The sequence below is a fragment of the Nyctereutes procyonoides genome, unplaced genomic scaffold (assembly GCF_905146905.1).
Source record: "Nyctereutes procyonoides isolate TBG_1078 unplaced genomic scaffold, NYPRO_anot_genome, whole genome shotgun sequence".
NCBI lineage: Eukaryota > Metazoa > Chordata > Mammalia > Carnivora > Canidae > Nyctereutes > Nyctereutes procyonoides.
The window spans coordinates 9,498,193-9,524,156 of record NW_026575034.1 but is presented as its reverse complement, the minus strand read 5'-3'; the positions used below and the strand labels follow the sequence as shown (position 1 = coordinate 9,524,156).

At 38.9% G+C, this 25,964-nt stretch overlaps 1 protein-coding gene across 1 annotated transcript in view; it reads left to right on the top strand.

Moving 5' to 3' along the window:
* Positions 1-1,762: 1,762 nt before the first annotated feature.
* The window catches only part of ZDHHC13 (zinc finger DHHC-type palmitoyltransferase 13), a 47,261-nt gene continuing 23,059 nt past the window's right edge, over positions 1,763-25,964 (top strand). The window contains exons 1-8 of the mRNA XM_055317922.1: positions 1,763-1,853; positions 14,421-14,566; positions 17,154-17,276; positions 18,892-18,969; positions 20,387-20,531; positions 21,970-22,034; positions 23,390-23,552; positions 24,035-24,160. Coding sequence (XP_055173897.1) covers positions 1,827-1,853; positions 14,421-14,566; positions 17,154-17,276; positions 18,892-18,969; positions 20,387-20,531; positions 21,970-22,034; positions 23,390-23,552; positions 24,035-24,160 — 873 coding nt within the window. The 5' untranslated portion in view covers positions 1,763-1,826. The remainder of the gene's footprint in view (positions 1,854-14,420; positions 14,567-17,153; positions 17,277-18,891; positions 18,970-20,386; positions 20,532-21,969; positions 22,035-23,389; positions 23,553-24,034; positions 24,161-25,964) is intronic.

Here is a 25,964-nt window from a genome sequence, read left to right as displayed (position 1 = left end):
CTTACATCATAGAAGTTGATGACACACTTACCCATCTGTCCGTCCATTAACAAAATTATACTAACCATTGTCCAATCTCAGTGCCCTGAGAGTTCAGACATGGATGCCTGGGTACCCCCTTTTGCCCTAACTAGCCCTGGTTTAGCTCTTGTTCCCACATCCTTGCCTACTCCTTCAAAGAACTGAAGCTGTTAGTTTAGGGTGGGGGAAAGGTGGGTGGAAAGATAAATATGTGATAGCTCTCTGCAGAACCCCAAAGGACACTACTCTGTGGAGCAGATACTACCAGAAGCCCGGTGTAGTTCCAGAGAACAAAACGGGCCAGTGGGGCATATTACAGGAGATAGCAGGAGGGTGTTCCAAGAGATCAAGGTTTTTGTCCTTTTTGCCTATGAACTCAAAGAGGTTTGGCTTTGGGGGTAACTCAGGGCTGCCGTGCCCAATAGGCAGGGACACTATAATTATAATAAGAGTAATAAAGATAAAAAAATTTTTAATAATTATATTGTATTATGGTATTTACTGTGGGAAAACCTAGCACTTTGTTGGATTTATAGACACTTATTTTGTGATTAAAAGTATTTTTATAGAATAAGAGAGTCATAATGTTTTCTGTTCCTTTCCAGCTTAACCCCTAAAGGTCTTAATCTGGTTCGGTTTGGCAACAGATACATTAAGGAATAATTAAGCACTTGGCTAGAAAACCGTGTTAAGCACTTGGCTAGAAAACTCCAGTGTTTTCTGGGGTGTGAGGTAGGAGAGCCCCATGGACCCACTGGAGCTACCCAAGCGCAGGGAGCTGGACGGTAGATGCCAGCTCCTTCAGTGCAGTCCACAAAGGTGCTGGGGAATGCAGGCAGGGGGCTCTTGCCCAATCTTCCACCAGCCTGAGCAATGAAATTCAGTTATTTTCTCTTCTGTATGAAAAAAACAGAGGCCCAGATGGTGAAACGGTTCACTCAAGATCACAAAAGTGGAGAGTGACAAAATTTTTTTAAAAGGTTTTATTTATTTATTTATTCTGATGCATATAGTACGTGATGGCAAAGTTAGGATGAGAGGCCAAGTCTGCGGACTCTTTCTCTCTTTAAGATTTTATTTACTTATTTATGAAAGACATAGAGAGAGAGAGGCAGAGACACGGGCAGAGGGAGAAGCAGGCTCCCTGCAGGGAGCCCGATGCGGGACTCGATCCCAGGACCCCAGGATCATGCCCTGAGCCGAAGGCAGGTGCTCAACCACTGAGCCACCCACGTGCTCCCACCTGTTTTAACAGTTCACATTTACGGACTCATTACTGCAATTCAAACATTGGCTGAGGAGCTTTACACGCTTTTCTCTCATTTAATCCTGACAATCCGTGAAGTACGTACCCTTATTTTGCCCCGTTTCACAGACGAGGAAAGGAAGGAGAAGAGGCTTTCGCGGGCTCTCCAGCCGTGGAGCAGCCAAGCCTGCACCTGCTCTCAGGAGGCGGTGGCGGCGGTGGAAGCGCAGCCTGATAGGGACCCGCGCTGGGGCCGGGGTGCGCGGAGCACAGGTGCACGCCCAGCCGCGCGGGCGCCGCGGGGGGCGGGCCTGGGGGCGGGCCTGGGGGGCGGGGCCTCGGCCTCGCGGGCCCCCATCAGCCCCGGCGGCCAAGCCCCGCCCCCAGCCTCGAGGAGGGCAGGGATTGGCTCTCCCGAGGGCCGCGGCGGCCCGGGGCGCGACCGCGGCGGGGGCGGGGCCGCGAGCAGGAAGCGGTAGTGAAGGCGGCGGCAGGCGCGGGCCGGCGGGCGGGCGGGCTGCTGCCTCCGCTTTCCCGGGTGGCGGCCGCCGGTGCCGACATGGAGGGGCCGGGGCTGGGCTCGCAGGTGAGTGCGGCGGGGGGCGGCGGCCGCGGGGAGAGGGGGCCGGGGCCGGGGCGGGGGTCGGGGAGCCTCGGGGGCGGAGGGGCCTGGGCGGGGGAGGAGGAAGCCGGGGGCCTCCGGGAATGATGCTGGGAGTTCTCCCCGCGGCGGCCGGAAGGACGGGGCGAGGGCCCCTGGGTGGGTGCCCCGCGCGCCCTCCACCTCCTCGGCGGCCGGCACCGGTGCCCGGCGGGGACCGCTCGCCCGGGGGCTCGGGAGGGCGGCGCGGCCGTTCCCGGGAGACGCGTCACGTGACGCACCTGAGTTGGACCCGCCGGTCTTGATTGACCTTGGCCTGGAACCCGTGCGGTTCCCTTGCTGCTCGCTTGCTGTGTTTTTTTATTTTTCCCCCCTCGGTGGAGTTGCCGGGACACCCGGCTCCGCCCCACCCAGGCCTGTCGGGGTTCCCGCATCCCGCGGCGTGCTCCTTCGGAGAGCCGAGCCGAGGCTGCTGGGGGCGCGGGGGGCAGGTGCGTGCCGGCCGCCGGCGGGGCCCCGCAGGACGCCCTTCTGGGGAGGAGGCCAGGGAGGTAACAGGACGTTCCAAGGGGAAAAGGTTGCGGTCCTCTTGGCTTATGGCCCTTTTCCAGGTCCCAGAGTGCGGACAGCCTGGTTGTAGCTGTTCACTCCGTATGTGTGGAATGAATGAATATCCAGTGAGTGCTTGCTTAGTTTATGCCAGATGCTTTTACATGCATTATTTTATTGAGGGACTGCAGCATCCTTAAGAAGATGGTATTAGGGGATCCCTGGGTGGCTCAGCGGTTTAGCACCTGCCTCCGGCCCAGGGCGTGACCCTGGAGACCCAGGATCAATTCACACGTCGGGCCCCCTGCAAGGAGCCTGCTTCTCCCTCTGCCTGTGTCTCTGCCTCTCTCTGTGAGTCTCATGAATAAATAAATATAATCCTTAAAAAAAAAAAAGATGATATTATCTCCTTTTCACTGATGGGGAAACCAAAGCTGTCTCCAGTTGGACTGTGTTAGGTGGTAGATGCTCTGTCTCTAGTGGGATCCAAGCAGTTTGAGATGATTGGATGAGTCGGCTTCTTAAAAAAAAAAAAAAAGTCTTTCCCATCCTTAGGGTGTTTCTCATGCTCCCCCCATTCCTGTCCTCCTTTCAACAGTTTGATGTAGGTTCAAGAGAAAGAATAAAGTAGCGGAGAATCTGTTAAGTCATTCTTCTATTAGGTATTCTTGCATTTTGACAGGGGAAAAAAAAAAAGCTTTGCAAGCTGACTGGATTTTACAAAAGGGTGTAGAATCTTCGCATGAAAACTCTGTCACATTTTTTTTTCCCCTCAAAGAATCTCAAGGAAAAGTTGATAACTAGCGTATCTTAATTACTGCCACTCGTTTGCAAAAGCCTTCAAGTACTTAAGGTCCACTCCCTCATGCTGAAGGGAAGATAGCCCTGCCCCAGTTTCATGACGGAGGGAGGAAAGAGAATGATTCAGAGGTTGGAATTAATGGGGCAATGTAGAGTAGTCATTGTTAATAATAATTGTTGTTAATAATATCATAATAATAATTGTTTTCCAGTAGTAAAGATTTCACCTGTATATGGTGCTCTACAGTTTGCAAAATCTTTCCCCCTTCTTGATCACGTGAGGTGGGGAGAGATTGTTACTCTGTTTTTTTTTTAATTTTTAATATTTTATTTATTTATTCATGAGAGACACAGAGAGGCGGAGAAGCAGGCTCCAAACAGGGAGCCCGATGTAGGACTTGATCCCAGGACTTTGGGATCACGCCCTGGGCTGAAGGCGGCGCTAAACCCCAGAGCCACCGGGGCTGCCCTGTTACTCTAGTTTTAAAGATTGGAACTGAGGCTCAAAAAATCAGTCTTTTGTTAAAAGTCAAACAGCTGCTGAGTGATAGGTCCGAGATTTCATTCATTCTGCAAGGTGTTGTTACAGGTGCTAGAGAAACATTCCTGCTCCAGTTGGATTTGATTCTCCCGACTTCAGTGTTAGATATTGCTAGAATTTGCTTATGCCATCTGGCCCCCAGTTTCCTCTCTGACCTCGTTTTTTGTTTGTTTTTAAACTACTGTCTTGCTTGCTAAATCAACCCCAGCCACACTGGCCTCAAGACTCTGTACCTGCCCTTCTACTCTGTCTGGAGTACTTTTTCCTGAAACACCCACATGGCTTATTCCCCTACCACTTTAGGGCTTTGATGCAGATGTCCCCTCAGTGCCGCAACCCCTCCTCATCGTATCCACTACTGGCAACATTTCCTAGTCTCCGTTCTTGTTTTATATTTCTCCTAAGCATTTAATGCCATTTAACATACTTCTTGATTTCATTTGTTGTGTCTTTGCTTCCACCGCATGTGAGTTCTATGAGGGCAGTGATGTTTATCAGTTATGTTGACTGCTGCGTGTGCCTAGCATCTACAACGATCCCTGGCACTGGTGGGTACTCTGTAAACAATTGTCCAATGAATGAACTTGGAAACTGAACTCTGGCACTTCTGTTGATGTCACAACAAATTTTAATAGTTATCTGTTGGATCTCTGTTTTACATGATGATCTGCCGTGACAGTGACCTTCATCAGAGTTTGCATATGATTTTTTTAGATCTTGGGCTTGTCTTCAATTAATACCCACTTTAAGTTGGGGATCATGTTGTGATTGGTATATAGCAGGTGTTTTTTACATTTTTTCTGAACGAATGATTAATGAAAACTCTTATGAGTTTGCTAGTATCGTGAGAATTTGCTTGGTCTCTTCTGTTACTTTTTTAAAAAATATTTATTTTAGAGAGAGAGAGAGACACAGGACAAACATGGGAGAGACGGAGAGGGACAAGGGAAGCAGACATGGGGCTCAATCCCAGCGCCCTGAGATAATGACCTGAGCTGAAGTCAGATGATTAACTGACTTGAGCCACCCAGGCGCCCCTCTCACCTGTTACCTTAATATTGCAGGTAACCATGTAGCGGTTGAACTTCTACCACCATAGAGGGTTTATATGAAATCTTTGTCAGTGCACATTTTTAAAAAATTTTTTTAAAGATTTATTTATTTATTCATGATGGGGGGGGGGCAGAGACACAGGCAGAGAAGAAGCAGGCCCCATGCTGGGAGCCCAACGTGGGACTCCATCCTGGGACTCCAGGATCACCCCCTGAGCCAAAGGCAGGCGCTAAACCGCTGAGCCACCCAGGGATCCCTGTCAGTGCACATTTTAATAATGCCTGTTGTATCAGCTCCTCTTAGACCCGTACAGTCATGGAAGGAACGTGGAAGGAACATTATAGCTATATTGACCTGCTCCTTCCATTTTACAAATGTAAAAACCGAAGCCAAAAATAGAGATGATTAATCACCATCATTCAGCCAGCATGAAATCTGAGACTATGGCCTTGTTCTCAAGGGATTTGCATTTCAACATGGTAAAAATGAAACAACTAGAGAATACTAAAAAAACAAACAAACAAACAAAAGAAAAACACTTTTTTTTTTTTTTGTAACCAGAGACTAATTTCTAAGAAGGATTTAGTATCTTGACATAACTTTGCTTCGGTCTTGGTGATGGGAATGTATAGTTGTTTTCCTTACACATCTTTATGTGTCTCTCTCCAAAGTTGACCTCCCCAAAAGCAGGTCATTTCTTTTCTCACCTGTAGCTCTTGTAAAGTTTTGGGAGGGTGTGATATCTAGAGCAAATTGAGATAACTTAGAGCTGTGGTCTTGAAGCTGTTTTGATCATGCAGTTCTATCAGCAAAACACTTTTGAGCTTATACTCTTAGAGTAAAACCCCACTATAATGTGAAAAGTAGGATCCTAAATTTTCATTTTTGTAAAACATCATGTATTGTGAGATTAACGGAAGAATAAATGAAGCCTGCAGTGCATGCTGGCCGGGAGCGTGGCTGCAGATGCATAGTCCAAGTCATCCAGGCACTGACTGCAGTTTGTCATCACTTGTTGGCAATTGGTCACTCTAACTTATACATTGATGGGATGGTTTTTGTGTCAGTGTGGTCAGCTGGGACTTAAAAAAGTTTAGCTTCCATCTGTTTGATGTACACGGGGGCTGGGGACAGGAGCCAACTGCCAAATTTGTATTGTCACAGGGCATGTTATTATGAAGTATGGCAATGTTTCTAAATTATATTCCTTGATTGATAACTCAATATATACTCAGTGGTTGGGATGCCCAGGTGGCTCAGCAGTCTAGTACCTGCTTTTGGCCCAGGGTGTGATCCTGGAGACCGGGGATCTAGTCCCACATCGGGCTCCCCACAGGGAGCCTGCTTCTCCCTCTGTCTGTGCCTCTGCCTCTCTCTCTCTCTCTCTGTGTCTCTCATGAATGAATAAATAACATTTTTTTAAAAAGAAATATATATGTGTGTGTGTATATATATCACATATATATATTTCTTTTTAAAAAATTTTAAATATAAACATACAGTATATATATATGTATATATACATACATACTCAGTGGTGAGGTTTTGAATTAAAGCTAATATAAACCTGTTTGAAATTAGCCTTTTTGATAATTCTGATTTTTATTTTTAAAATTTTATTTGTTTTAAAGATTTTATTTATTTATTCATGAGAGACACAGAAAGAGAGGCAGAGACACAGGCAGAGGGAGGAGAAGCAGGCTCCATGCAGGGAGCCTGATGCCAGATTCCATCCTGGGAATCCAGAATCAGACTCTGAACCAAAGGCAAGATGCTCAACTGCTGAGCCACCCAGGTGTCCCTTGATTTTTTTTTTTTAATTTTTTTTAGAGGGAGGCTGGCTTTGTTAGATCACATTGGATTGTTTTTACTTCAGGTGATACTGAAGATACTATACATAGAGGTGTCAACTTTGCCATCTTGTTTGCTTGTAGTTATGCTATTATTATTGTCCCATTTTATGCTTCTCTGTAGGAATCAGTTTAAGCGGCTTGCTTATTTTGAGAGGGGTAACAGTTAAAATTAGATAATGTAACTTGAAAATAAACTTAACCTGATGTATACGGCAGTCTGCTGAAGGTCCACCGTCAAGCCCTGGGGGTAGTAGAACTTTGACTCTGTCCCCAGGTCACCTTATAAATAGACTATAAAAGAGTGACATGCTTGACATACAAATCACAGAAGCTGGCAGTGCTAAAATTAGTAAAGCTTAAAGAACTGTATCTGTAAATTTTCGTGATGTTCCCCCTTTTTTTTTTTTTAAAAAAAAAGGATAAAAGTCATAGTAACAGAAGCTTGAACATATTCTCCTGTTACCCAGTGGGTCACTGCATATGTGGCCTCGAGTGGCCTTGCCTAACTTTGGAAACCGCTGACTGCCAAAACAAGCTTTGAGTTTATATAATCATTTTTTTAGGTTCTACTCTGATTTGGATCTTGCAAAAAATGATGGTGTGAATAAAGGGTACCTCCTGTCCTTTAGTCTTTACCACCCGTTTTTGCCACTTAATCACATGTTGCCTTCCATTGTCACTTTAGTCTGCTCGTCTCTATTAGACTCTATTATAAATTCCTGGAGGATAGACACCTGTCTTCTGTGCCCCTAGCATAATACTTTGTACATTGTAAATACACAGTAATTAATTGCTGAAAAATGCTCTTATATTCTTTACATCAAAAGATGTAATCCTCCTCATCTTTCCACATGAAAACTGAAGCTGATGTCCTTAATGCCTTAAGGCATTATAAGAAGCAACAAATTGGTATCTGTGGAATGCATCAACTTCCTGTGGTAAAAAATCTGTATGAAGATAAGGGTTAATCTTCCTAACATACACATGAGAAAAGATATACAATCCAAGGATCCCTGGGTGGCACAGCGGTTTGGTGCCTGCCTTTGGCCCAGGGCGTGATCCTGGAGACCCGGGATCGAGTCCCACATCGGGCTCCTGGTGCATGGAGCCTGCTTCTCCCTCTGCCTATGTCTCTGCCTCTCTCTCTCTCTCTCTCTCTCTCTCTGTGTGTGACTATCATAAAAAAAAAAAAAAAAGATATACAATCCAATTAGAAAAACAGTAGACTGAAAAGGGAATCCACAAAAGAAATATATGAGAGCCAGTAAACATAACAAACACACTCAGCTTCGTTAGCAACTAGGGGCATGCAAATGAAAAACAAGATGCCATTTATTAGCCATTGAATTAGCAAGATTTAAAAATGATTGAGAATGTTCAGTTATGGGGAGGCTTGTAGGGAAAGAAGAGCATTTACATACTTGGTGTTTGGTGTGTGAAATGGGGAAAGTAGTTGCTCAGTATCTCTTTATGTTTAAGTGCATATATTTTCTGACCCAGCAATCCTACTTTGGGGAGTCAGTGCTGTAGAATGGACAGGGTGTTGGTTGTAGGGCTCTTTATAGAGGTGAAGGCTGAATCAGCCTGCATCATTGAACAGCACCAGTTTGGGGCACTGACCCGCCCCCCCATGCAATAAAAGAATCCATGTGTAACTTTTGACTCCCTAAAAACTCAACCACTAATAGCCTGCTTTTGACCAGAAGCCTTGCTGCTAACTGAACAGTTGATTAATATGTATTTTGTATGTTAGATATCATATTCTGTATCTTAAAGTAAGCTAGAGAAAAGAAAGTGTTAAAATCATAAGGAAGAGAAAATACATTTCAGTATTATACTGTATTTATCGACAAACATCTGTGTGTATGTGGGCTTGTTTAGTTCAATCCTGTGTTGTTTTTAAGGGTCAACTACAGACACAGTGAGATTGGATACTACAAACTGCTCATAATGGTATTTCCGGTTCAGCAAGATTGAAAGGAAAATAGTCCAGATTTGTTTACCCTTTGCTCACTTTTATATTGCTAGATCTTTAAAATGGATATGAATCATTTTATAATTAAAAAAATTAATGTTGATGTAAAAAAGTAGACTGGTCTGTCAATTTTATGTATGTATGTAAAGAGTATCAAGAAGTGAGGTTGAATTCACCAGATAAAGCAGAACTTACCTATTCAAAGAGCATTTGTGGTTCTGGTTCTGAGTAAAATGTAGTAAGCACACTCCACCCTGCCTGTCCCACTGAAGGCACTGGGCCGAATGTAAGTAGCAGCTATTTAAGGATTTTGAAAAGTAAGTTATTGGGGCGGGGAAGACCAGAATTCAAGAAACCACTGAACCAGGAGCTAATTTACGTGGGGATTTTTTCGCCACTGGGCCCCCTCCACTGTTCACTGCTATGCCTGAACTTGAACCATGAGGTGAGCATCAGTGCAGACAGGGCTCTCCAGGAGCAGCTTTCTAGTTAAGGTTTCAGGAGCAAGAAGGAAGTCTCCTGGCAGCTCAGGTGCCTGAAACTCTGAGAGGAGAACTTCCTCTTTGAACAGAGGAGTTGTGGTGCCAAGACAGCTGTTCTTAGAAGGGACACCAAAAGCATGATGTATATAAAAGTGAAAAATAAACCAGACTTCATCAACATTAAAAATTTTTGTATGTGGAAGAGACTTTTAAAGAATGGGAAGATAAGTTACAGACTGGGAGAAAACATTTGCAAATCTAGACATGAAGGACTTGTGTCTGGAATATATAATGTAAAGAATGCTCAAAACTTAATGGTAAGAAAACTAATAGCCCAATTTAAAAATGGGTAAAAGAGAATTCACCGAAGAAGATACACAGATGACAAATAAGCACATGAGAAGATACTCAACTTCAGCTACTAGGGATATGCAAATTCAGACCATGATGATATACTGCTACGTATCTATTATACTGACCGTAACAGGGGCCAGTGAGCATGTAGAGTGGTTTGAACTCTCATACGTTGCTAGTGGCAATGCAAAGTGGTACAGCTGCTCTGGAGAATAGTTTAGAGATTTCTTATAAATTCTACATATACTCACCAGATGGCCAAGCAATCTCACTCTTAGAAGCAAAAACATATGTTCATCCAAAAGCTTTGTACAGGAATGCTTATAGTAGCTCTACTTAAAATTGCCAAAGCTGGAAACAACTTACATAGGTTGTTGGAACAGATAAACTGATACATTCATATAATGGAATACTATACAACAGAGAAAGAACTATTAATAACACAAAAACCACTTGAGTGAGTCTCAGAGGCATTATGTTAAGTCAAGCCAATCTTAGAATATTATATGCTATATAATTCCATATGTGACATTCTGAGAAAGATGAAACTAGTGATGAACATATCAGAGATTGCCAGGAGTTGAGGTAGGGGGAGAGTGTGACTACAAAGCAATATCCCAGGGGAGTCTTTTGAAGTTTTGGAACTGTCTTGTATCCTGATATTGGTGGTCGTTACACAACTCTATACATAATGTGTTACAATTCATAGAACTACCTACCAAAAAGTTAATTTTATTGTAAGTTAACTTAGAAAAAGCATTTGCCCCTTCACCAAATCCATTGAGGGGTTATAGACTTCCTTCAGTGAAACTATCATTTCTTAAACCATTTTTGGAATTCCTGGGGAACTGACTTAGGCACATTATTTCACATATTTTCAACTTTTCTATTCCTAATGTATATCCTTTGAGGATGGTGTTTTTGTTTTATCAGATTGTAAACAGTGAAAAATTGTTTTCAGACAGACAGGTCTGATGAACAAGGTGGGTGAAGGCTGGGTAACAGCTTCATGGTAAAGAACAAGAGGGAATGATGAAATAATTAGCTCAATTTCTAGGAATGGTTTGCTAGATATTTGATCTCAACTTCCCCCCTTGAATGTAACTAAAAATAAATGCTAGATATGGTATTTTATTATTTTTATTTTTTATTAAAAAGATTTTGAGAGCATGCATGTGTGCATGAGTCGCTGGTGGGGGGCGGGGAGGGAGAGAATCCTAAGCAGACTCCCCACTGAGCTTGGAGCCATATGTAGGACTTGATCTCAGGACCCTGAGATACTGACCTGAGCCAAAATCTAGAGTTAGGACACTTAACAGACTGAGATACCCAGGTACCCCCCCTGTATTTTATATTTTATATTTTTGATGCTATTATAAATTTTATCAAAGTTTTCTTAGGTTTCTTTTATGTGATCATGTTATCTGCAAATAAAGATGGACTTGGTTCTTTCCTAAATCCTATGCATTTTACTACTTTTCTTTACCCTATTATTCTGTCTAGGACTTCAGTACAATGTTGATTAGAAGTGGGGCTCCTGGCTTGCTTGGTCAGTGGAGCATGGGACTCTTGATCTTGGGGTTGTGAGTTTACGTGTTACTGGGTACGCTTTGCTAATATTTTGTTTAAGGATCTTTGTATCTGTGTTTATGAAGGATATTGAATCTAGAGTTACTTTTTTATGTAATACTTGTTGATTTTAGTATCAGGATAATATTGCCTTCTAAAGTGAGCTGAGAAGCATTTCCTGTAATTTCTGAATGAGTTAATATCATTTCTTTCTTAATTATTTTGATAGAGTTCACCAGTTAAAAGGTATATGAGCCTGTGGTTATTTTGTTTCTTTAACGAGAAGTTTTAAAATTATGAATTCAATTTTTTTAATAACTAGAGCATGACTCAGGTCTTTTTAAACCCATTTTGATAACCTGTGTCTTTTGAGATATTTTTGCGTTCCATCTAAGTTGAATTTATTGACATAAAGATGTTCTTGGAATTATTGCCTTATTACCCTTTTAGTGTTCATAGACTCCTTTAACAATGTCCCCTTTTTAAGCCTGCTACTTGTCATTGACTTTTTCCTTGATCAGTTTGACTAGAGGTTTATCAATTTTATTGATTTATTCTTTCCAAAGAACAAGTTTTTGATTTCAGTGATATTCTGCGTTGTTTTTCTTCTTATATTTCATGGATTTCTACTATCTTTATTTACTGTTTTCTTCATTCTGTGTTGAGTGTAATTTTCTTTCTCTAGATTTTTTTTTTTAAGATTTATTTATTTTCAGAGACAGAACAAACGTACACACAAGAGAGGGGAGAGGCAGAGCGGGAGGGAGAGGAAGAGCATCTCTAGCAGACTTTGAACTGAGTGCGGACCCCAAGGTGGAGATCCATTCCAGGACCCTGAATCATGACCTGAGCCGAAATCAAGAGTGGGATGTTTAACTGAGCCACCCAAGTGCCCCTCTTTCTCTAGATTCTTAAAATGAAAGCTTAGATTATTTATTTTAGATTTTTCTTTTTGCCTGTTGGCCATTTAAAATAAAAAATTCAGGGATCCCTGGGTGGCACAGCGGTTTAGCGCCTGCCTTTGGCCCAGGGCGCGATCCTGGAGACCCGGGATCGAATCCCACGTCAGGCTCCCGGTGCATGGAGCCTGCTTCTCCCTCTGCCTATGTCTCTGCCCTCTCTCTCTCTCTCTCTCTCTCTCTCTCTCTGTGACTATCATAAATAAAAAATTAAAAAAAAGTTATGTTTAAAAAAATAAAATAAAATTCACTCTGCTGCTTAGGCTGCATCCTACACATTTCAATATATTTTCATTCAATTAAAAATATTTTCTAATTTTTTGTTTTTTTCTATGACCTATAGGTTATTTAGAAATGTGTAGTTTCAAATCTTTGAGACTTTTCTGCATCCCCTTTGGTTATTGATTTCTGATTTAATTTCATTGTAGTGAGAGAACATACTCCATTGGGTGGAGCTTTATGAAAATGTATTGGATCAAGCTGGTGAATAGCTTTGAAGGTCTCCTCTATCCTTTTCTCTATCCACTATGATTTTCTGTTTACTCCTTCAAGTTACTAGAAGTATTGAAATATCCTAATGTAATTGTGAAAATTTCTATTTTTTTAGTTCCATCAGCATTTGCTTCACGAATTTTAAAGTTCTTTATGCGTGCATACACATTGAAGATTGTTATGTCTTCTTGATGAATTGGCTTTTAAAATTACTTTATTTAATTTATTCATGAGAGACAGAGAGAGAGGAGCAGAGACATAGGCAGAGGGAGAAGTGTGGGACTCGATTCCAGGACCCTAGGATCACAACCTGAGCCAAAGGCAAACGCTCAACCACTGAGCTACCCAAGTGCCCCATGAATTGGCTTCTTTAACGTGAAATGTCCTTCCTCGTCTCTGGTAATATTTCTTGTTTTAGTGTCTACTTTGTCTTATATTAACATAGCCACTACTTACAAGTATACTTCTATTTCTCTACTATCATCAAGAAATTTAAAAATGAGAAAAAGTCTGTTATGTTTACCCACATAATTATACATATTTACCCATGTGGTCTGGCACTCTGTTCCTTTGTATCATTTCAGATTGCCATCTGGTATTATTTTCATTTAAGCCTGGAGGACTTTTATCATTTCTTTGAGTATGAGTTTATTTGGCAATTTTCTCATCTTTTGTTTGTCTGGAAAAGTGTATATTTCATCCCATTTTTGAAGAATAGTTTTGCTATGGTGTTTCCAGTTTGCAGTTCATTAATCTCTTTAAAACTGCTGTGTTTTGTTTTCTGGCTTGCACTTATGATAAGAAGCCTGAATTCATTCTTATCTTTGTTTTTTTGAACGTAATGTGTCTTTTTCCTTAGGCTGCTCTTAAGATTATCTCTTCAACATTGGTTTTCAGTGATTTGATTATAATATGCCTTCATGTACAGTTTTGAAGTTTATCCTGCTTGGGTTTGTTGAGCTTTTAGGAGCTGTGGGTTTACAATTTTCATCAAATTTGAAAGATTTTTTCTATTTAGTCAAATATATATATTTTTTAGATTTGATTTATTTATTCATGAGAGACACAGAGAAGCAGAAACAGAGGCAGAGGGAGAAGCAGTCTCCCTGCAGGAAGCCCATTGCGAGACTCAATCCCAGGGACCCCAGGATCATGACCTTAGCCAAAGGCAGACAACCACTGAGCCACCCAGGCATCCCTCAAATATTTTTATGTATTATATATATATAAATATATATTTATATGTATGCATTATGTATTAAGTATATATATATTAAAAAATATATATATATATATTTTTTTAGAGAGAGAGAAAGCTTGTGCATGCAAGCCGGGTATGGGAGAGGGAAAGGGAGAGAGAGAATCTTAAGCAGGCTCCATGTTCAGCACAGAGCCCAGCGTGAGGCTCTATTTCACAACCCTGAGATCATGACCTGAGCCCAAATCAAGAGTTGGATGCTTAACTAACTGAGCCACCCAGGCGCCCCAAATACTTAAAAATATTTCCTCCTCCTTTCTCGTGAGATTCCAGCTACACATATTCAAGAACTTGATTTATTGGGAGGTTAGGGGGTATCCATAGGCTATGTCTGCCACAACTCCCCAAAGCAGAGGCTTGGCAACCTTTCTACTGTAGCAGTAGCTATAACCTTCCACCTACTATAGATAATAAGGTCCATTTGTGCTTTTGCAGATGACGTTAGTTTTATGACAAAATATATAATTTGGAATTTTCTCATAATAAGCATCTCATCTTAGTGAATAGAATTAAGATGAAAATCTTCCGTAGGATATACCTTTTAAGACTGAAAGAAATTCTAATTCAATAACATGGGTACTACTGACAAGAGCAGATGCTTCATATGTAATTGAGTGTGACATTAATTCTCCTACAATGCTTTGTCAAATTACTCTTATTCTTCAGTGCAGGAATCACAGCCATGGCCCCCACCCTCCAGGATTTGGTCGACATGGAATCTGTGCATATGAAAGCAAAGAACTTGCCAAGGCGAGAGAAGCTCTTCCTCTTATAGAGGACTCTAGTAACTGTGACATCGTAAAAGCTACTCAGTAAGTCTCCCCAGTGCTTCATTTTATCCTGTGTTCTGTTGAATTATAATGTTTGTGCAGTTCATGGCACCCCAGTATATACCTTCCTTACTTCATACTCTAGCGCTAGTGTGTTTGTCCTGCCAACGTCAGAGCACTTAATACAGTGCACCTCATTACCTGTTTATTACCAGTCTCTCTCATTATATCATGAGCAGCTTCTTAGCAAAAGCATGTCATTTTCATCCTTGTCACCCAATGCTTTTGCATAATTCTTGTCTTGTATCAGGTGCTGAATAAATGTTTGTTGAGTGAATGAATGATTATAAATGATACTAAAACTAGACTATGAGTATGAAACACAAATCTGAGTTTTTAAAAATGTACTACAACCTAAATAGGTTCATGAGATGGAAAAATATCAGCTTACACATTTGTGGATATTTTAAACACTTATTTATTGAGTACTTTCTATGTACCTATTATGCTGGGTATACTGGAAGACTGTCAGTAAAGTAAAATAGGTTTTCTGACCACTTGAAAAAAAAGGTAGGTTATTTGCTTCCGCTGAAAATGAAAGTCTGTTTTGAAGGTTTTCCCTTAAGATCTTCATATGTGTGTATTTGTGTTAAATTGTTTATAACATTTTCACTCTCAAGGATCTCAGTGTTCATTAACATCTACCCCACCTCTTGCCATTGAACATATTTTGAAATATTTTGTCTACCACACTACATTAATTGACCACTACATTTTCTTAGTAATCATATAAATCTGCCATCAGAACTTCTAATCAGCATGTTAAGGAACTAATGTTATCACACTAACTTGGTATAATTTCTGTCAAAAGCAAAGATATTTGGTGATTAATCAGCCTTTTAAGCCTTAACAAAGACGATGTGTTATTTATGTAAAAAAAATAATCCACAGTTATTTGAGTATTCTAATTACTAATTTATATGAACTCTAGAGGCCCTTGGCACTGCTACTTTAGCTGAATATTTTTTGATATTATTTATATTCTTACTATATGACGATGACAGTATTCTTAAGGTAAATATTTGCTTTAATTAGCATAAAAGCATTTAAATGTTTCTCTGTTGCCAGTAAACATCATCTGTTATGATAGTTGTAGGAAATTAGGCTACATTCATAGGGAATACCAGTAAAAACTCACATTTTATATCTTTCGTAAAATTTCCTTCAGGTCTTGGACCTTCTTAAGTGGTTGTGGGTCTATCATTAGGTAGTATTTGGAAAGGGCAAAAGAGAGCTTAGGACATATTCATTCTCTAAATTACCAAAATCCTAATTAGTGTGTATTCTTACATTTCTCACACAAAAGGAGTATGTCTTTTTCAGTAAAATGTTAAAGTTGACGTTTAAAACTTGGGGAATATAAATATGTATCATTATCTACAGTTCACTGTCTTATTATTTTCACTTAACATTGTCAAATAAGTTATCGCCATCTTATAAAAAGTGCCATAAAGACAGACTGATAAAGGCACACATTTTGGTGAGGTAGAAATTATTTAATCTAACAATGTGATTTTGACCCTTAAGGACCTATTGAAACACTCAGGTCCCTCTGAATAGAAGTAAGTCTCAAAGAAAGTGCTAAATGGTCTGTTGGGGACTTAGTAGTTGCTGTAAGAAAGAAATCTAATGAATGATTTTAAAATTACTATAGCGTTAAAAAGAGACATTTCTCATTCTGATAGTTAATTAAATAACCTCTTAAATATTCCTCAAGTTCATTCCCTTTTTCCATCTCTTAGTTTAGGTTCTCATTGCCTCTTACCTGTATTTCCATACTAGAGTCCCTCTACTAATTAGCTTCCATACCACCACTAATGTGATCTTTCTTAAAACTCAAAGTGTGTGTGCTTTCCTCTTTAAAACCTTCAGTGGCTTCCCTTTGAGCCATGAAGTCTAAACTGCATAACATGGCATAGAAGGCCCATGTAGTCATTGCCTCCCTCTTCTAGCCTTATCCCTTGCCATGCCCTTTCTTTAGACTTTATGCTTCTGCTGTGCTAACTTGCTTATATTTCTCTGAACATCATGCAGTTTCACATCTCTAATTTTTGTCTGTTATTTCCTCAGCCTCAAATGCCCTTCCTTTAACCTATAAAACGGCTCATACATACCATGCTTCATCTTCAGGAAGGTCTAATCTTGCTTTTCTTTGCTATAGCTATACCACGTCCACATTATATCCTTGAATTTATCCCGTTCCAAGTTTTCTATTAGTCTCTCTCCCTTATTAAGGGATAGGATTGTGGTCAGGGGCCAGCAGTATGCCGTCCTAGCATATAGCAGAGGATAAAATGAAATTTATTAAAGGGACCACAAATGTGAATGTCGAAGTTAAGAAAATCAAGTTCAACTCCAAGTGGATTGATCTGATCAGTTAGTAAATAAGGTTTACTTTTGTTGTTTGGCTTAACGGTACGCCCTCGATGTATATCTTTGTTAATTACTGTATTTCTATGTCAGCTGAAAAATTGGATAAAGACATGGTAAAAGGAAGAAATTTTGGTATTTGGAATTATTTTAATGGTATCAATTTTGCTCCTTTTTTTTTTTTTTCCCCTTATCTGAGATACGGGATTTTTGAACGTTGCAAAGAGTTGGTAGAAGCAGGATACGATGTCAGGCAACCAGACAAAGAAAATGTGTCGCTTCTTCATTGGGCTGCTATAAACAACAGGCTGGATCTTGTAAAGTAAGATGTGTATTAGTTGTGTGTTTGTGCTAGACCTCTCCTCATTTGTCTTTTTCTTCAAGTACAAGAATGAATGTTGTACCATCTGTCATCTCATATTGTGAACGAATGCCTGAAATGTGGTGCCACACACATCGGTTATCATAGTGTTGAAAAGAACCTTAGTTATCATTAGTCCAGGACTCTTACTGGCCCAAAAAGAAAAACTAAAGATAAAGCCGTGGGAGCCCATTGTAAAGATAAAGTTCAGGCAGTGAAATGGAACATTTTTGTTTGTTTGTTTTTCTTTTCTAAGTAAGCTCTAGGCCTGATGTGGGGCTTGAACTCATAAGCTAAAGATCAGGAGTTGCATGCTCTATTGACTGAGGAAATCAGGCATCCTGAACCTTTATTTTTTTTAAGGTTTATTTATTTTAGAGGGAGGAGGAGGGGCAGAGGGAGAGAGAGTCTCAAGCAGACTCCACACTGAGCTCAGAGCCCAACTCGGGGCTTAATCTCATAACCCTGAGGTCACAACCTGAGTGAAACCAATAGTCAGACGCTCAGCCAACTATGCCACCCAGGCACCCATGCTGAACATTTTTTGACAAGGAAAAGCATAGTGTAAACTGTCTCAGGATAGAACAGGAAAAAACATTGAAATATTTTACTTTGTAATTATCCCAGTAGTAATGGACAAGTAGGGGAATGATTTAACCATATTTTAAACTACATATGGAATATATTTTTAAGTACACATGAATTAGATTGTATAAAGTATTTCTCCTTCATAAAGCACTCCTGTCCTACCCAGGGTTTTTTTGGTTTGTTTATTTTATCCCTTGGCATGTAAAATATAGTGTGTGTGTGTGTGTGTGGTGTGTGACCTGTATATATTTTGTATCATATAATATTTAAAAACCTTGGAGTTTAAGAAAACATGTACTAACATTTAAAATAATACTAATAAAAACACTCATACTCACAGGCAAACTCCTTTTCTGTGGAAATAAACTAGAATATTATTTAGATAATGATATATGAAGCACGACTTTAAAATAACGAGACTGATTTCATATAAACCACAGAAGAAAATAAGTTTATTTGATGCAGTATATCACACCTGTGACCCTGAAATAGAAAGCCAAATATGCAAAATGTTTAAGTTTCTGAAAGGGAAAGGATTTTGATTTAATTTTTTACTACTTACTTTAGAATTCAATCCCACTCAGTAACTCTAATTCTGAACTGTTAAAAGTGACATAAATCTGCCTTTCTTCTTGCAAGTTAAGTAGATTATCTGTGTGATCCTAAATGTTTTGAATATAAACCATTTTAAGAGTGCTGGGTGATTAGAATATGTGAAGAATAGTTATCGTGCGTTTCGTATGTTGGTTGTAATGGAATGCTCCTGACAGCAAGAGTAATTACTGATAATGCTGAGAATATTTCATCGGGGATCTGCTTGATGCTATGGTGTGAATCTTAGACTCTGTAAGCCTGAGTGCTTTTAGGGAGAGTTAATTATTATAATTTCTGTTTTCATGTATTTATTACTAAGAAAAATTAATGTTTTCTTTCTCAATATAAATTTTAAGTTTTAAATCTTATTTTCATTTATGTCTGCTTTTAATAGGTATTATATTTCAAAAGGTGCTGTAGTAGATCAGTTGGGTGGAGATTTAAATTCGACTCCTCTTCACTGGGCCATCAGGTAAAGATATCTTTGAACATTGAAATTGCTATTCAGAATCAGAGTGACTTAGGTTCATTTTCTGAATCTTGTAGACTAGCATTTTCTTAAAGAATTTTTTTGTAATGATGCAAATGTTCTGTTTTCTGTTCTCCAATGTGGTGGCCAGTAGCCACATGTGAAATGTGGCTAATGCAACTAAGGAAATGAAATTTTAATTTTATTTAATTTTAACTAATTTGAATTTAAATAGCCACATGTGGCTAGTAACTACCATATTGGAAATTGCTGTTATAGACCATTTGAAAGACTTCTTTTTCCTTTTTTCCCCTTCATTTAAAAAATATATATATTTATACATTTGGTATAAACTATACATACATACATACATATACTGTATACATATGTAGTAAGGAGTTGGAGTTTCCAGAGACAGTGTTTTTTTTTTAAGTTAGGGTTCCATTATGATGCTAAAATTCAAATATGTGTATTACGCCTTCTTATAATCACAATAAGTATTTTTTATATTTGATCACATGGATGAAGCAATAGTTCAATGAACTGTAAACTCAGTTCTTTTTTTTCACATTTTTGTTTAAATTCTAGTTAGCTAACATACAGTACAATATTGGTTTCAGGAGTAGAATTCAGTAATTCTTTACTTATGTATAATACCCAGTGCACATTATAACAAGTGCCTTCCTTAATACCCATCTCAGTCAGTTCTTTTCTCTGGTATATATTGGCCATTTGAAGCTGAAGTTAATAACTTGTCTGTCTTGATACTTAACAGTTTCTTCATATGTCATTTTAACCCCAGTCTCTGGTTGGTGGGGTTGGCATGAACCCAAAACTAAAATGAATAATGGTTCATTTAAAAAAAAAAAGGAGTGGAAACTTTTCCATAGCCAAGAATTTTGAAGAATCTAAGGTTAACTCATCCCTTTTAAGCTAGCAAGGTAAATGCTTTACATGGAAAATGAGCCATATTCAAGTGTAAAAGTGTGCAGTTCCTAAGAATAATAATACCACGGTATACCTGTAGTCTGTGAATGTTGTACTTTAGTGTATCTGGCTCATGATTATTGTTTTTAAAATAGCAAGAGTGAAGTCTAAGTGGTTTTAAAGTTTTCATTTTGGGCATTAGTTATGTAAAATTATTATTTATACATGGTAGCAACATTGGGTTTATAGTAGATTGAGAGGTTATTAAGTGTATTACCAGCACTCAAGAAGGACTTTCCAGATAGCTCTAAGTTTGGAGCATCAAAGTGAAATATGTTGAGAGAATCTCCAGTGTTTTGAAAGTCTATTAGGAAATACTCTTTATATTGAACCAAAATCTCTCATGTCTTAAGGATATCAGTTTCTCCCTGAAGGTTTTCTTTTTCTGCATGCTACAAAAAAAACAGTATAATTTTTTATCCTCTATTTACAGACAAGGGCATTTGCCTATGGTCATATTATTACTACAGTATGGAGCAGACCCCACTCTCATTGATGGGGAAGGCTTCAGCAGCATCCACCTGGCAGTATTATTTCAACACATGCCCATCATAGCATATCTCATCTCAAAAGGACAGGTATGTTTTGAAACCTATCTTAGACTCCAGCTATTATGAATCAGAGATGGGAGGATGATGAGTAATAGTATGTCCTCATTTTTAACATAGAAGTTACAGATGCCAAAATATTCAAATATTAGCCTCAGTAAGTCTAGCTATTGAATGCTGCTTTTCTAGCTTCATTGGAGCAAAAAGGACAGGTCATTTAGCACAGTAACATATAATAGATATTTTTGAAATTTGTAAGCCTGTAATAGTTTTTCTTATGATCCCAGTAATTTGCAGAGTTTTTCAAAAACATGACTTCAAAAGCCTGTATTTTTCTTGTGGTTGAATGTAGAAATGGTAGTCAGATCACTAAATTAACCCATCATTTGGTTTCATTATTTGAGTCCAAATGGGAGACCAATTTGAATGTGTGCTTCTTATTGTTCTCTAAAGTAATTCCATGAAAAATGACTTGCCTTAAGAGACATCCATTTATGGCACAGGTTAAATTATAGGGTGTTGGGGGTGGGAGTTTCACTGTCAGCTATACTTGTCTGGGATGTGCTTTCTGGTAACAAAGTAGTTTATATATCAGCAGACTCTCCAGGCGTGGAAACATGTTTGCACAAATGCTCTCAGAATGATTGTGTTCTTTTTAAATAAGCACTTTCTCTCACTTAGCCAACTGAAGTAGAATAATTATAACCTCTTGGATCTCATTCTGGGAAGACATTTGAGGAGGAGCCTTGTCTGCTTCTCTTTGGGGTCTTTTCCCAAGTTGTATTCCTCCAAGTCCAAAAGACTTCCTCAGTAATTGAAACTCTTTCTTTGACTTGGATGGAACCATTATTGTGTGCCTCTAACCTGGGCCCATTTTAAAAAAGGAGTGTATCCTTGTGGAGATACAGTTTCCTTTTTTCTCCCTATATTCTAGAAAATAGAAAAGAATTTCTCATTTTTCACTCTTTGAGGTATAGATCCAAAAATCCAGTGAGTTGCCTCAGAAAAGATAGACATTTCACTGTCACTTGAAGTGTTTACGTAAAGATTGGGTGCCTTTGTGTAAGACAAGATAGTTTGAATTACTGTGTCATTTAAGGTGTAAACTGGATGATTCCTAAGGTCTCTGGAGTCTTATATTTGATGGACATTATCAGTGTTTTTCCCTTTCCCTTAGCACTCTTCCATTCACATCATGCATTTTAAACCATATATTCAGATTTTCCCTTCAAGAATATTTTGTAGAAAAAAAAGAATATTTGTAGAAAAAAAAAGAATATTTTGTAGAAATCAATAGATTTTTACCCTGTGGATGTGAAGTAGAACATTCTTTTGTTCAAATGATATTTGAACCCTTCTTGTGAACACAATGGTAATGGTGAATGTATTAGAGAGTTACTTCTATGGAGAGAAAAGAGAATTTTGATTATGTTTACAGTAAGTCTAGTTTACTCTTCTTTTTGAATAGAGTGTTAATATGACAGATTTAAATGGACAGACGCCTCTCATGTTATCAGCTCACAAAGTACTTGGGTAAGTCTGTTTAACTGAATTGCCTCATTTTGATTCTTAGTTCTAATTTTTGTGTGCATAATTTTAAGTATCTTAGTCTATGTTGAAATACTACGTTCTGAAGAAGAAAGGAAGATTTTCCACCCTGTGATTGATAGGGACTTTTAACGTAGTTGGGTTAGAAAGGCACCACTGAAATAAATTTTCTCTTTCCTGATAACTTTGGGGAAAAGTTTGAAAGCTACTAATAAGAAAAAATTTTCCTTACAGAACAAGTAGAGACTCGTAGCATATACTTGTTAATGTGACTTATATTTCTCAGTTTGCATTTTTAAAAAAATGGCTCCAAGTGTAACTGTTTTCATAATTTGAAATCTAGATGATAGAATCTTTTCAGAAAACAGTACATTTTGATGTTCTCTGACAATGTTGACTGCCCTGAAAAAATTATATTTATGAATATAGTCTCTTTATATGTTTATATCAAGTTGTTCTTTAAGTTTTTCTGTGTATTGTATAAACACACGTGATTAATGACCAGCATATAGTCCCAATTTCTGGTATTCTTTCTTCTCAGATACCTTTATGGATTTGTTTCCAATGTTGTACTTAATTTCTGATTCTGCTTTTACTTAGGACCTCTCTGCTAGGAACTAAGTTAATTGTGATGCCATTTCCTTTTTGTTTATGGAGTGCTGGGGCTAGGGGCTGAATTTGTTAAAAAGCATTTCATCTTTTTTGTTGACAACTCTGAAGTCAGATAATAGCGTTTAAAGATGTTGATAGAATAAAGTAGAATACTGCTTTATTAAAAGAGTCTTTAAATAGTCACGAAGGAAGGGAAGGTATTGACAGTAAAGTAAAAATAATTGAATTCTGCCTTCTAGTCCATAGGTTTCTGAGATAAATACTTTAGGACATTATTTATACCTGCTTTATTTAATAATTGGTTAAAGGGAACATGGAAAGTCAGCTTTGGTTTATCTCCTCAAATATAATGTTCATTTAGTGTTTAATTAGGTAAATAACATAGCATTGACCAAAGTTAAATTCATAATTTAAAAAATCTATATTAACTGATAGAACAACAACGTGGAAGTAAAAGTTTGAAAAACAAAAGGCAGTTTTTCCACTCTATTGACGTTGAAATTATATTATCTGTGTAACAGCCTGTCAATTAATAGATGTCTTTTTTGGGGGTGCATCTCTCCTGTTACCCCTGGACTAGAACTCTGCACAAAGAAATTTCTCGGTTTTCAGGTTGCTTAACTGATTGGTCAATTTATACATTTGCTTAAGAGATTCATTATTTTGCATTTACCCTTGAAATCATTCATCTCTCTAATACTCCAAGGTACTTTATTGTTTTGAGACAGGCCAGAACCAACTGGATTTCTTTTAAAGTTTAATCCTTCTCTCAATGTGGTTGATAAAACACACCAAAACACTCCACTCCACTGGGCAGTTGCAGCTGGAAATGTTAATGCAGTTGATAAACTTCTGGAAGCTGGTTCTAGACTGGATATCCGAAATGTTAAGGTATGACCAGGTATTTATCTCCCTTAGTTTATTATGTCTTCAGTTAGAAAATTAGAACATCAATATAAACATAAGCTATATATACATTTTCAATTATGATGAGAAATAACCATCCACAATAGCTGGCTGCTCTCAGGATGAATACATTGAGTCTATGATTCTGCTGATTTTCTTTCTTTCTTTCTTTCTTTCTTTCTTTCTTTCTTTCTTTCTTTCTTTCTTTCTTTCTTTTTTTTTTTTAGATTTTGTATTATTTATTCATGAGAGACACAGAGAGGGGGCAGAGATACAGGCAGAGGGAGAAGCAGGCTCCATGCAGGGAGCCCGATGTGGGACTCCATCCCAGGACTCTTGGGCTGAAGGCAGGCGCCAAACCACTGAGCCACCCAGGGATCCCCCTGCTGAATTCTTATAAAATGTTTAGCACCCATACTCTATGGGAAATATAATTGAACTTTCTCTTTCTCTCTCCTTTTTTTAAGGGTGAAACACCTCTTGATATGGCTCTACAAAACAAAAATCGGCTCATTATTCACATGCTAAAAACAGAAGCCAAAATGAGAGCCAACGAAAAGTTCAGACTTTGGAGGTGGCTGCAGAAATGCGAGGTATTTTCATATGGGTCCTGTTCTGCGGGCTCTAAGAATTGTTTCATTCGTTTGTGTTTGTTTTTTAAGGCAAATCGGGTAGGAAGCCAGGGCAAAACCAGGAAGTTGGCGTAGTGCTGCATTACATCTGCTAATCACATCTTTCCTCGCACAACCCATAGCCCAGAGTTGGAATTTTGGCGCGTTCATTAGCAATTTACAATTGGTCCTCAGTTAGATGGCTCTAAAGCTACATGTTATCTTGTGAATCTCCTAACATACCTCCACAATGAATGAATGAATGAATGAATGAATTGAAAACGGTTGGTTTAGATTCTTAAAGAAGCAAAAGGGAAAACACATTGTTCAAGGAAATTTGGTTTTCTTTAAGGACTTATTTTATTGAAATTTTTTTCAAGAGGAAAATGGTAACATTCAACATGGAGGAGTTAGATTTTAAAAATAACAGTGTTTCAGACTTTCAGCATGTGATGGCTCTCCACAAAATGAAAACTGGAATTTCAAGATTTCAAGAGATGTACCCCAAGTTTATTCTTTAACCTGACAGTTCTTCTGAGTGATGTTCTCTGAACTTAAAAGTGAATTAGTAGATAAAGGTAGGAAGTTCAGCTGTTCTCATGAAGGCCAAAAAAATCTAAGTCGTACTAGTGAATATGATTTCAGGTTGTTAAAATGAGGTATTGAGTTGATTCTACTATTTTTAATGTTTTCATATATGACAGATGGCATCATCTTGTCTAATCACAATTAGTAATTATATCCTCAGCATGATTCTAGATTCACAGACACCAGATTTCTATGCAGAGGGTCATCACAAATATTGCACCTATTTTGCACGTATGGATTGTTACTCCTCAATATTCTTTGCCAGCTCCTCTACTTCTCCTCTACCCCTTATGGTAGGGCGTCCCAGGATTTTGTTCTTGACCTCCTTTTTTTTTTTTTTTTAAGATTTTTATTTATTCATATGAGAGAGAAAGGCAGAGACTCATACAGAGGGAGAAGCAGGCTCCTTATAGGGAGCCCGATGTGGGACTCGATTCCCCAGACCCAGGATCATACCCTGAGCCAAAGGCAGATGCTCAACTGCTGAGCCACCCGGGCGTCCCTCTTTTTTAACCCTTGGTGATTTTATGTACTTCTATGTTTTTTTTGTTTTTGTTTTTTTTTAAGATTTTGTTTGAGAGAGAGCGCACAAGCAGGGGGAGGGGCAGAGAGTAAGGGAGAAGCAGACTCCCCGCTGAGCAGGCGGCCCAATGTGGGGCTCAATCCCAGGACCCCAGGATCATGACCTGAGCTGAAGGCAGACGTTTAACTGACCAAGTCACTCAGGCACCCCTAGACACTTCATTCTTACTTTGCCAGAATAAACCTGAATTATTAGCATCCTGAGGATTTATTTCAGTCATTGGCCTCTGGGTGATATTTGACAACTGAGAACTACTCCTTTTTTGAAACTCTTTTCTGGCTCCACTGGGACCTTTCTTTCTCTTGGTTCTCATCCTGCCTTTCTGGTTACACTGATCATTCTTTCTTAGTTACCCTTGATAACTTAGCTTTTTTCCCCTTAAATGTTTGTGTTGGCCAAGATTCTTCCCCTTTCTACATACATAGTCCTTGAGATGTTGTTCATTCATGGCTTTCCAGCCTGTATACTGATGAATACAAAGTTTTCTGAGTGGTAGACCTGCTTTTCTGATTGCCTCTTGGGTATCTCCTAGATACCCATAGGTATCTGAAATTTCACATGCCCTAAACTGTCATCTTTTCTGTAAACTTGTTCTCTCTGACCTTCTTTATTAGC